Source organism: Typopeltis vanoorti, chromosome 21 (assembly GCF_054136105.1).
Source record: "Typopeltis vanoorti isolate ZY-2024b chromosome 21, IOZ_Tvanoo_1.0, whole genome shotgun sequence".
Lineage (NCBI taxonomy): Eukaryota > Metazoa > Arthropoda > Arachnida > Uropygi > Thelyphonidae > Typopeltis > Typopeltis vanoorti.
In genome coordinates this window covers 108625083-108638933 of record NC_143569.1, presented here as the reverse complement: position 1 = coordinate 108638933, position 13851 = coordinate 108625083, and the positions used below count along the sequence as shown (strand labels likewise).

The window sequence follows — 13851 nt, the reverse complement described above, 5'->3', positions numbered from 1 at the left end:
TTGAATTGATTTGGTGTAAGGAGACTTGAAAAAGTGTTGTTGAATAAAGTGGATGTGCAGAATCAGGGAAACTAGATTTATTAAGGGGGGGGAGGTAGATATGCAGCCCCTAGGGAGGCAGTTGAGTGTATGAATGAATATAATATGCCCGAGCGAATAAGGATAACAAATCAGAATGGGATAGTTAGTATAAGGCATCAAGGTAGGCATGGGGCTAATGGGGGTCTGCAATTCATGTACACTAATGCTAGGAGTATTAGGAACAAGAAGGAAGAATTTTTGGCCTTGGTTGGCACTTCCAGACCACTGGTTATTGGCATTTGGGAAACATGACTGACTGTAGATGATATAGCTAGTGGGATTGAATGTGATGGGTATAATGTGTTCAGGAATGATAGGGAGAATAAAATGGGGGGAGGAGTATTGTTGATGATAGCTGATGAGCTGCAGCCAAGGAGAATAGAAGCTGAATTGCAGAATAGAGAAAAGAGCACATTTGAGCCCATTTGGTGTGAAATTGTGGCTAACAGAACAAAATATATAATTGGGTGCTGCTATAGACCAGGTGATGGAAAAGACAGTGGAGATAGTATGCACAAGCAAATAGAAGAAATGAGTGGAAGGAGGGTAATTATTATGGGAGATTTCAACTATGGTAGCAATGATTGGAGTGAGGAGAGGACACACTGGAGGAAGGAATTGGATTTTATGGGGTTATTAAGGGATAACTATCCACGATGGCATGTAATGGAAAATACTAGGGATCAGAGAGTGCTTGACCTAGTAATTGCATCTGAGAATTTAGCTGTAACTAATATGACCACATTGTTACCAATTGGTGAGAGTGATCATAGGGTCTTAACTTGGGAGGTGGCTAAAGGTGTGGAATTTAAAATTAAGACAGGGTTCATGTGGAATTAACAGGCTGGTAAGTATGACAAGCTTAGGAGTTTGATTGGTTCAGTGCCATGGCATGTACAACTGTAAGGGCTAGAAGTTGAGAGTGCATGGGTGGCGATTAAGAAGTGTTTGCATGAAGCAATGGCTAACTGTATACCTAGAGTCCGAATAATAAATCAAGTAGGGGTTAAATGGATGAATAACACCATCAAGCTTGAGCTGCCAAAAAAGAAACAACTATGGAGGGAATTTAAGGAGAAAGGTGACCGGCAGGCACATGATAGGTATAAAGTGCAGGCCAGAAGGGTAACGAGCGTGGTAAGAAAAGCAAAAAAGGATTACGAAAGAACATTGGCCATGCAGGCTAAAGAGAATCCTAAACAGTTTTTTCGATATGTTGCAAGTAAAAGAAAATATGTATATGGCAAAATGATTTTAAAGAATGCCGATGGTAGGGAGGTAACCGAATCAGTTGATATAGTTGAGTTATTGAGTGAGCACTTTGCTAGAATATATCATCCAGTTGGTGACATTACAGAAATGAATGAACCAATAGATTATACGGGAATTGTGTTGAATGAAGCGGAGGTGAGTAGTCTATTGCAAAACCTCAATGTCAATACATCTGTGGGACTGGATGGTATACCAGTTCATGTCGTATGTGAAGCGGCTAAAGAATTGTCAGTACCCTTGACCATTTTGAAATTTTATTTTTCAGTTGGTTAGAATATAATAAATAGGATTAAACGAAATTTATTACCTTGACCATTTTGTTTAATTTGAGTCTCGGGTCTGGGTTAGTCCCGAGGGGATGGAAAGAAGGGAAAATAGTTCCATTGCATAAAGGAGGTTCCAAGACTGCTGTTGTAAATTACCGACCGATTAGCATATCAGGAATCGTTGTCAAGGTCTTGGAGAAATTAGTCAAGAAAATAATAAAGGATTGGAATGATAAAAATGGGATATTGTATGGGGGACAACTTGGTTTTGTGAAGGGTAGATCATGCCTCAGTAACTTGCTCACGTTTTATAACACAGTGATGGCTGAACTGGATAAAGGTAATGGGTTTATAGTGATTCTACTGGACCTTGCCAAGGCCTTTGACAGGATATCACATGGAACTTTAATCAGTAAACTGGAGCAGATGGGAATGGATATAGGGTTGGTGAGATGGATAAGAGGGTGGTTGATGGAGAGATACCAGAGAGTGGTTTATTCAGGAGTTGAATCTTGATGAGGCCAGGGATTTGGGAGTGTTGGTGGATAGGGAGTTGAAGTTTAGGGGGCACATTGCAAAAGTGGCTAAATCAGCTCATCAAATCACTTGGTTGCTGAAAAATACTTTAACAAGCAGAGACAAACAAGTTATTGTTCCTCAATATCGTGCCTTGATAAGACCCCATCTAGACTATTGTGCCCAGATATGGGCGCCAGGATTTCTTCTTGATGGGGAGGGGTGGAGAGGATCCAGAGACGAGTGACCAAGATGATAGCAGGTCTGTGGAATGAACCTTATGAGAACAGGTTGAAGATTTGTGGTTTGCAAAAATTGGTTGATAGGCAAAAAAGGGGTGATATGATTGAGACATTGAAATTACTGAAGGGTTTCTATAAGATTAATCCAGAAGATATTTTTGAGAATGACTGGTGGTGGTGGGAGAACTAGGGGCCATACATGGAAGCTGGGTAAGAATGTGGTTAGCAGGGGTGTTAGAGCTTTTTTATTTGGAGAGTAGTGAATGAGTGGAATAAGCCGCCTGAATCTGTTGTGGGTGCTATGACCGTGAATGAGTTCAAGGCGCGGTATGGCAGATACTGTGTGAATGTCGAATAATTGTTCATGACATGATGTTAGGGCCTTCCTCGATGAGTCTGTCGACTCCTGGAGTTGCCCGCAATAATAATAATAATAATAATAATAATGTACACACTAGCTTCACACTTGATTTCACAGCAAACTATCTTCTTGTACTTCCTTCAACTAACAACGCAAATATAGACTAAGTACTGCTTGATATAATATCTCATTTACACCATATAACTGTAATGTTTTGAACACCTTTTATCTTGGCAACTTGTCATTTTTCCTTCTGTAGTTCTAAATATTCAATAACGGTCCTTGTTATATTCCCATGATTTCACAGTTATTTGTCTTAAAGTGAAAATCTGAACATGACATCCTCCATTTGACTGAAACCATTTAATTACTTCTACTACTATGACACTACTATCATCAACAACACATACTGTCCATCATCACCACCACCACCAACAACAACAGTAGATTTTTTGTTTGTAAATTGCGTGTGTTCTGAAGGCCGATTTGTTTGTATGCAGGATGAAAAACTGCCATATCAGGATTCCCCTTGTCATGACAAGAACCGCACCCAGGTCTTTAACAATCGAAGGGTGCAAAGTTCCACTGTTCATCCATTGCATAATAGAGGCTACACGAAAAACACCAGTATTAGCTTCCAATGAACAATTTTTCTCCAAATTAATCTATTATCTGTCAAGCCTCTCACATTATCAGATCTTATATTTATTCTTCTAAGGCACATTTTATTGTATCAATCCACCTAGTTCTTGGTCATTCATTGGATGTGTTTTGCTAATCTTTTCTCTACATTCTGTTTAAGTGACCATACCATCTCACATAAGCTCTACTAACATATTTCTGAATGCTAACAATGGAAAGTTCTATTCTAATATTATTATTTACATCTGACCTGCATGGAGTCAGAGACTCATCGTGGGAGGTACACACACTACACTCATCCAACTGAGCTTTAAACTGATTCAATATGTTTACATTCACAACACACACAGTCAATGCATTCCACTCACCAACCACTCTCCATGCAAAAAATCTGCTCATCACTCCTCTACTCACACACTCCTCATACAGTTTCGCTTGGCCACGTTCTATGTCCCCTCTTCTATTCTATGAAAAATCTCTTCCATGTCAACCTGATAAAAGCCCCCTGACTAGTTTATATGTCTCGATCATACCTCACCCCACCATCCTCCAATTCACAAGGCTTTGCAGTTTACATTCTCTGAATCTGTCCTCATACTACACTTTTCAAAGACCACTGGCCACATTTGTGAATCTTCTCTGGACACTTTTCTACATATCCTCGTCACTATTCAAACCTGCCAACAAAATCTATGACAGATTTTATTCATGGCAATGATATGGAGGGTCCTCAGCATCATTGCCATTATCTGATGTGATGTCTTCACAATTGTGCAATGTGGCCCCTTGTCTCATCTCCTCTACTTCCTTTAAAGTTTTCACATTGAGTGTATACTTTGCATCCCATCATTGCTTCCGAAATTTCAAAATGTTACACTATGCAACAATGAACTGACAGTTACAATTACCTGTCCATTCATGTAATCTATTCAAGTCTCCTATAAGGCCATAACATCTGCTTAACTCTGCACTGCTCTCTCCCCAATTTTGCATCATCTACAAACAGCTGCATATCACAAGTTAAGCCCATCCCAATATCATTATCATACAAAGTGAACAACGAGTCCCAAAACTCACCCTACAAACCACTAGCGTCTTTCCTCTTTCAGGATACCGTACCTGAAAATACAACTTTCTGATACTTCAGAAAGTTGTATTTTCAGAAATTCAGATAACAGACTTCAATAGTCTGTTATCCAGTCCCATCTGTTTCAATTTATTTAACAGCTTGTCATGTGGCAGTCTATCAAAAGTTTTTGCAAAAACCAAGTACACCACTGTATATGTATCTCCCCTTTCAAAGGTATGTGTCACCTTGTTAAAGTACATAAGTAATTTATTGAAACATGATTTCCCTTTAAGAAACCCATGCTGATGACCACAGAGAATACTGCTGTTATCAACCCATTTCTGTATCCTACTTTCTCACCAATCTCTCTAGTACCTTCACCACAACTCCAGATATACAGATTGGCCTATAATGTGAAGCCAGAGACGTATATGCAGTGGAATAATTTTAGGATTTGAAGGGGATAAATTAATTGTGGAAAGGATACAGAGGATGATATCAAAGATGATTTCAGGACTGTACAATGTTAGTTATGAGGATTGGCTGAGGGAATGTACACTGCAGAGTTTTTGGTAGATAGAAGGAGAGGTGATATGATTGAGACTTTTAAACTGTTGTGAGGTAGTTACAGGGTTGACACTGGGGAGTTCTTTTGCTTGGTGGAAGAGAGGAAAGGAGTGATGTCAAGGGACCATCCCTGGAAGTTGCAAAAGGAAGCTGTTATCAAAATGGTGAGGAGTGGTTTCTTTGCATAGAGGGTGGTTGAACCATAGAATGCATTGCCAGATAAAGTAGTGAGAGCAAGAATGGACAATGAGTGGATGATAATCTTTGTGTTTCCTAGCACCTCCCACGATGAGTCTTTTGACTCCATGGAGGCCTGAATAATAATAATAATAATAATAATATTTGTGATAACGTGAAAATCTGATCCTGACAACCTCTATTTTTGGCCTGAATCCAGCACGTTCTTCACCATGCTTCCCTTACACTATCCTTTACAACTGTTTCTCAAGTACATTGCATAAATCTTACCAGGAACACTCAGTAGAGAAATACCTCTGTAATTCTCACAATCAGCTTTATTTCTCTTTTTATATATAGTGGTAATATGAGAGCCCTGGGGGAGACCTGACTCCTACCAGGTGCATCCCTCAGATGGCGGATGAGGGAAACCCCAACGGGTTGCTCCAAATAGAGAATAAGGAGTCGTGGACCAAAGGATGCAGCAGAGGAGTGGTAAGCCGGCTGCGTTATTCTGCCATTCAACCCTATGAATCAGGAGTCTCCACTGTGTCAAGAGAATGTTACTGGGTCCGAGGAAATCGACGCGACTGATCTTAGATTACAGGGAGCAGTCGAGAAATTTAGTATGTGGTCAGCCAATAGAATTTCGCATCTCTTAACCTTAAATATAAGGACACTGTTAAAACCTGGGAAAATAAATTTTGATGGAAAAAGAACTTGCTAGGATTAAATGGGACATTTTAGGTTTAGCTGAAACCCATTGGACAGGAGAAGGAGTTATAAATCTAAATTCAGGAAAACTATTCTACTCAGGCAGAGAGGACAATATACATAGAGAAGGAGTCGCCATCATAGTGAATAATAGTCTACAAAATGCAATCATGGCCATAGAACCACATGGCCCAAGAATGATCGCTATCAGATTAAAAGGTAAAGAAAAAAATGTTCACTTTACAATTATTCAAATCTATGCCCCCGACCAGTCGCATGAAGATGAAGAAATCGATACCTTTTATGATAAGTTGCAAGATCTAATAGACAAGACCAATAAGAAAGATATATTAATAAGTGATGGGAGATTTTAATGCCAAAATTGGGAAGTTCAACCCAGGCATGGAGGATGTTATGGGCCGGTTCGGAGTTGATAACAGAAATGAAAGAGGTGAAAGAATATTAGAATTTTGTAAAGCAAATAATCTATTTATCTGTAACACCCTTTTTCCCCCATAGACCTTCCCACAAATACACATGGACCTCACCAGATGGTACAACAAAGAACTGTATTGATTACATTCTAATCAAATGCAATTGGAAATCATCAGTGCAAAATGTTAGAACTTTAAAAACTCCAGACTTTGACACTGACCATGAATTGCTAGCAGCAAAAATTAAACTAAAATTCAAGTATCGTAAATCACAAGCTCCTATCAACAAAGTGGACCTGTCTAAACCGAAAGAGAAATCTATGCAAGATAATTATCAGACACTAATAGAAAACGAGTTTAGAAGATTATCCTATGACAATATAGAAAAGACATGGACCCAAGGTAAAAAAATTGTTACAAGTACTGCAAGAAACATACTTGGTACAACATCAAGACCAAATCATGAATGGATACTGAAATTCTAAATACTTTAGAAGAAAAAAGAACAACAAAGCATATATTAAATATAAAAAATACAGAAGAAAATAAACAACATTATAAAAATCTTAAAAACAAAATTGATAAAATGTGCATATCTGCCAAAAATAACTGGTTGGAGGAAAAAGCAAAACTCTGCGAAGAAGCTAATAAAAGAAATGATAATAAAAAGTATACAAAATTATCAACGAATTAACTAAGATCTATAAAGATAAATCATTAACAATGAAAGATAAAAACAATCTAGAAACTGGGTCAATACAAAATATTAAAATAATTTGGAAGGACTACTATCAAACATTATTTCAAAAAGAACAGGAGGAGGAAAGTATAACAGAAAAGATGATATATGAAAAGGCACCACCCATAACCTCGGCAGAAATTATAAATGCAATAAACCAAATGAAACTTTCAAAAGCTACGGGTAAAGATGAAATAGCTATAGAACTATGGAAATATGGTGGCAAGGAAGCCATTAATTTCTTAATGAATTTATTCAATCAAATTCTTTATACTGGAGTAATTCCAACTGACTGGAAAACAGGAATTATTAATACCAATTCACAAAAAAGGAGACAAAAGAATATGTGAAAATTATAGACCCATAACACTTTTAAGTCATAGTTATAAACTATTCATTTGAATTATACAAAAGAGAACACAGGTGCTTACAGAAAAAACCATACAGGAAAACCAAGCAGGATTCAGGCCACATAGATCCACTATAGACCATATCTTCGCCATTAATAATAGAGCAGAAAAATATTGGGAATGCAACCTATCCATATACTGTTGTTTTATAGATTTTAAGCAAGCCTTTGATTCAGTTAATAGAAACAAATTGATTACTATCCTAAAAAACGTAAAAATGGATTCTGATATTTTAACATTTATTACAAATTATTATGGAGACACCAAAGCTTTTGTTAAAACAAACAACATTAAAACCACGAATTTCAGAGTCGAGAAAGGTGTAATGCAGGAATGCCCTCTCTCACCTCAACTCTTTATCCTCTTCCTAGAAGTCAAATATAGAACAAGTAAAACATTTTTGCTACTTGGGCATGATTTTTAATGAAGATGGTAAATTAAATATGGAAATAGACCAGAGAATTAACAAAGTAGATATGGAAGGAAGTCGACTGAATAAATTTATATGGAATAAGAAAAAAATCAGCCAAAACACTAAATTACAATAGTTATATACAAGACAGTGTTCAAACCAATTTTAACTTATGGATCTGAAAGCTGGGTTGTTAGAAATAAAACACTTGACCAAAGACTAGAGACTGCAGATATGAGAATCCTGAGAAAGGCTAGGGGAGTGAACAGATGGCATCAACAGCAATATCATGTTAAAAAATGAGGATATTACGAAAGAACTTGACATTGTTAGTATCCAGGAATGCGTTAGCACAGCTAATCTCAGGTGGTATGGTCACTTAAACAGAATGGGAGAGGAAAGGTTAGCAAAACAATTGTTCTCTGCCATGTTGGCAGGAAAAAGACCCAGAGGAAGACTAAGATATAAGTGGATTGATACAGTAAAAAGTGCCTTAGAAGACAGAAATATAAGAACTAATAATGTTGGAGTCTTGACAGGTAACAGATTGATTTGGAGGAAAATTGTAGATAAGAAGTTAGTAATGATATAAGTTTTTCATGTTGTACTACTATCATATCCTGTACACCCCTTGAGGATACATGTCAGGAATTTAATGATGATGATAAAGTGATCATTAAATAGCTGAACTATGTCACCTGCTTTGATCACTCTCAATTCCCATCTACACCCAGTAAGGTAATCTGTCCATTATCATTTTTCCATCTACTCATCACATAGCAAAAGAACTCCTTGGGATTCTCCTTGGATTTCAGTTCCAGCCTCTTCTCATATTTCACAGTTTATTAAGACTGGAGATTACAGAACTGACAGTTCTGAGAAAGATTAAGGGAGTGAACTGATAGTTCTGAGAAAGATTAAGGGAGTGAATGGATGGCATCAATATTGGTAATTCAGAAAGAGCTTGATATTTTTAGCATATCAGAGCTAATTTTGGGTGATATGGTCAGTTAAACAGGATGGGTGAGAAAAGGTTAGGAAAACAAATGTTCTTTGCTAGGATGGCAGGTAAAATATCCAGAAGAAGATTAATATCTAGGTGGACTGATACAAGAAAACATGCCTTATAAGACAAAAATATAAGATCTGATAATATCAGAGTCTTGACAGATAATAAACAGATTAATATGGAGGAAAATTATCAATAGGAAGATCTCTTGAGGATACATATCAGATATTTGATGATGATGATGATGATTACTCATCCTGCTTGCTCAATGAGCTAATTTGCTGACATTATCTCATCTCATTTTGTTCCCACCCCTTCTCCCACAAGCCCAAGCAGTAATTGACTGATTTTCCCTTTCAGTCATTTCCGACCGTAGGTGGCTTTGTAGGCATTGCCCACAGAGTATTCCTGGTGAGAGAGAGAGAGAGAGAGGAGTAGTTCATAATTGCCCCCCCCCCCATTAATTTTTATCCAGGCTCAGGACCGGCATATGGCTGGGATGTATTCATGACCATAATCCATGTGTATTCATGGGGGCTGGTGTGTGCCTGTTCTGGGGGACAAAAAACCCAAGCTTATGGGTGAAAAACACCCCCTACATCTGTATGAGACCAGCTAACTCATCTTTAGTCGAAAGAGACCAAATTAAGGTTCCTCACATCACTGATGGGAATCAAACCCAAGTCTTTCCGACCAAAGGGCTTCGTCTATACTGACTGAGCTATGGAGGCTCCAGCCCAAGCAGTAACAAACTATATATTTTGTTGTAACAGTTTTTTTATGTCACATTAGACAGCTTTCAATCTGCTGCTCCCCCACTATCTTCCTACAAAACTGTTATTCTTACTATATTATTACATATTATTACCATAAATCTCTTTCTGAAGGTGTCCTGAAAAGTAACTGATAGACATTATAGTTAGGATGGCATTATATGAACAACATTCAATGACTGACTGTATTAACAATATAGCAAATACAAAAATAATTTGAATGAAACTAGAAGTGCAATCAATAATCGCATTGGATTGTTATAATATTTCTTAAAGATATATCTAAAGAAATGATGATAAGGAATTATTTTTTATTACATCAGCAATGTTTTACAAGTCAAATATATGCAATCAAAAATAATAAGTCTGCTAAAACAGTTTTGTACTTCTGAATTATGAATGACTGATTTATTATAACTTCATTTTCGTGTTATTTTGTCATTCCATATTTTTCTAAAACACCGATTTACTAATAAGTGTTTTAGAAACAATGCATTTCAAAACAGAAGTAGCTATTCAATCAAATGATGAAATATATCTCACCTGACTGCATTTTCCTAGATGAAACTGACAAAATCTGGTTGCCTGTTCCAGAACTGATGGATGGGCATCCACCTATGAACAGAGTAATAGAATAAAGCATTAACATAAAATGTTTCCATAAAAAACGATCAATGGTGCTGAAGCTTTTCATGAATAATTATTATTATTATTACATGGCACCTCCAAAGACTCATCGAGGGAGGGCACCTATTCTGCAACTCTGTCTTCACCACTCAATCCATCAACTACCACCACCACCAGCATTTTTCACAGACAATCACAAACATCCATGGCCAGAGCAGGATTCGAACCTGCAGCCTTTTGGCTGGAGAGTGGATACGCTAACCACTCGGCCAATCACTCCAGCCAAAAAGCTGCAGGTTCGAATCCTGCCCTGGCCATGGATGTTTGTGATTGTGATAGTGTTTCAGAATAACGATGTAAAATACTTAAAGCTATTTTATTTATATTGATAAGGAAAATTGAAATAATGCTTTGAGAATGAAGGGATATATCTAGACAGCAAAAATTTTAATTCAAAATAAATGAAATAATAGTTCTTTTCTTCTTTCCTCTTAGGTATTAGAATATATTTATTCCATATGAATGATACCTGTAACTGTTTCAGAGTAGAGATGTAAAATACTTAAAGCTATTTTATTTATATTGATAAGGAAAATTGAAATAATGCTTTGAGAATGAAGGGTAAGTCTACACATTTTCTGCTATCTAGATAGCAGAAAATGTGTAGACTGAAAAGGTCCCAAAAATCTGCAAAATTAAACTTGACACAAAAAATCATTTCACGAATTATTTCAACATCTGTGATGCCACAGAAGTTTGTTACCTAGAAAAAAAACCTATTATTCTTTATTTATAGCCATGAGAAGTCTAAATCCATCTAGAAAATATACTACTCTTTATTTAAAGCCATGAAAGGTTTAAACCATATCAAAATCTTTTAAAACACAAGAGTAAAGCAGACAACATAAAAAATAACAAAATAAATAAAAACAAGCAGCAATGTTTGACTAACATTTGTTATTTCTCGGCACCCTAAAGAAATATATTATTTTTACATGTGAAAATAGAGGCATGAACATGAAAGTTTCAGTAGATATAAATAGGCCATATAACTGGCTGTTTTCAAAGAATTTTTATAGTAGTATCATTTATCCACATTGTAATCTCCCTGAAAATGAAAGATGGGCAGATTCTAATTTCAAATGAAAAGAGAGTAGCATTATATCCAACATCAAAATGCTTAAAAGAAACAAACATATTTCATATCAGTTTTTGTGTCTTTGAACTTATTGAAATACAGTTTAACTGGAGCATCTCTAACAACATGATTGAATGAGATGGAAATAAAAAACAAATCATGCAAAAAAAAAAAAATGAAGAGTTGAAATCATCAGTTATTATTAGTATTCAGGCCTCCATGGAGTCAAAAGTCTCATCACAGGAGGTCCTTCCTAGGAAACACAAAGTCTATCAAGCCTCATCGTGGGAGGTCCCTCCTAGGAAACACAAAGTCCATCATACCATTCCTTAAACTCATTGACCATTCTCGCTCTCACCACTCTTATCAGGCAATGCATTCTGTGGTTCACCCACCCTCCATGCAAAGAAACCACTCCTCACCCTCTTTCTCACAGTTTCCTTTTATAACTTTCAGGGATGGCCCCTTGTCATGACTCCTTCTTGCTGTTCAACCAAGTGAAAGAACGCCCCAATATCAACCCTGTGATCACCTATCAACAGTTTAAAAGTGTCAATCATATCGCCTCTCCTTCTTCTATCTATCAAACTCTGCAGTCCACATTCTTTCAGCCGATCCTCATAACTAACATTGGACCGTCCTGAAACCATCTTTGTTATCTGCCTTTGTACCCTTTCCACAGTTAATTTATCCCCTTCAAATCCTGGGGATCAAATCTGTGAACAATAGTCTAAGTGTGGTCTGATCAGAGACTTATACAACGGAATGATAACCCTCTTATCTCTGCAGGTCAGTGTCTTTCTAATAATAGCAGCAATCTTCTGTGTTACCTTCACCACCTTTGCAATATGTTCCCTAAATTTCAGGTTTCTATCAATCATCAACCCCCAGATCTCTTGTCTCCCTTACTTCCTCCAGTATATTTCCTCCAATAGAGTATGCAGCATCCCATTGATGTGTCCCAAACTCCAAGACTTTACATTTTGCTGCATTAAACTGAAGCTCCCCCATTCATTTGCCCATCTGTCTATCTTATTCAAATCCTCTTGCAGGGCTACCGCATCTGTACTATTATTAATAATCCTTCCCAGCTTCACATCATCCAGAAACAACTGAATATCCCATTGCAATCCACTGACAATGTCATTGATTATAAAGGTTAAACAATATAAGTTCCAGGACTGAGCCCTGTGGGATCCCACTTGTAACCCTCTGCCTCATTGAAACTGCGCCACCATACACAACTCTCTGATACCTACTGGACAGCCAATCCTGAATCCAGTTGACCAACCTGACATCCAGACCAATGTGCTGCAACTTAAATATCAGCTTATCATGTGGCACCTGGTCAAATGCCTTCGCTAAATCCAAGAAAATGGCAGAATATGCATTTCACTCATCTACTGCTCTTGTAACTTTATTATAAAAGGCTAGCATATTATTAAACAAGAGCGCCCCTTCACAAATCTATGTTGACTCTCACAGATAACATTACCCTCATCTGCCCAATGCTGTATACGGTCCCTCACTAATTTCTCCAAGATCTGTTATTTGATTCCAAACACAAAACAAATAAAAAGGCAGGCTATCAACACAATATGTAATGAATATAATGCCTGTAGTGGTGAATAATAGAATCAGAAAACAGAATTACAAATTTGAAAATTTATAATTCAGTTATATGAGATACTTAGTTAACTGCTTACTGCATGTGTGTTGTCTGGTATCCTCACCTTGCTAGGATACGAACTAAACCACCTTCATTTAAAATACCAAAATAAATATTGCACCCCGTTGCTTCACAGATGGGATATCATTATTGGATACAAATAACTTATTATTATTAAGAGAGACCTCCAGGGAGTCAGTGACTCATCAAGGGACCTCATACTACATGCACCAACTATCATACTTGTTCTTGAATTCATTCACACTGCTTGCACTCACATCCAATGGCAATCCATTCCAATAACACACCACCCTATGAGAAAAAAATCTAGCCCTCACCCCTCTTCTTAGTGGGATTCATTCTCAGCTTCCAAGGATGCCCTTTTGTCCTTTCCACACCCTCCATAAATTGAAATCCTGTATGATCCTTTCAGAAGTTTGTAAGTCTTAATCATATCACTCCTATTTCTCCTGTTTGCTAGTGTTTGCAGTCTACAAATCTTAATCTGTCTTCATAATCAGTATTCCATAATCCTGATATCATTTTTAACACTCTCCCTTACACTCTCTCCAATATAGGTGTTATCAAGGCCTTGTGAACTTCATATCTACTAACACTCCAAGATCCCTAGCCTCATCAGTTTCTTCAAGCATAATCCCACCAACATAATATCAGATAATATCAATATGAAATCAGATCTTTCACATTTTCAGCAGTAACAGCATTTCTTTCT

The 13851-nt window shown here is 37.1% G+C and overlaps 1 protein-coding gene across 3 annotated transcripts in view; it reads right to left on the bottom strand.

Annotated features, from left to right (window-relative positions):
- LOC150095180 (calcineurin-binding protein cabin-1-like) overlaps positions 1-13851 on the bottom strand; it is a 1028489-nt gene that overhangs the window by 90844 nt on the left and 923794 nt on the right. For all 3 annotated transcript variants that reach the window (XR_016550194.1, XM_090411711.1, XM_090411712.1), the window contains exon 41: positions 10228-10299. Coding sequence is in view for 2 of the 3 variants with exons in the window: in XM_090411711.1 (XP_090267837.1) it covers positions 10228-10299 (72 nt within the window). In the remaining variant the exon portion in view is untranslated. The remainder of the gene's footprint in view (positions 1-10227; positions 10300-13851) is intronic.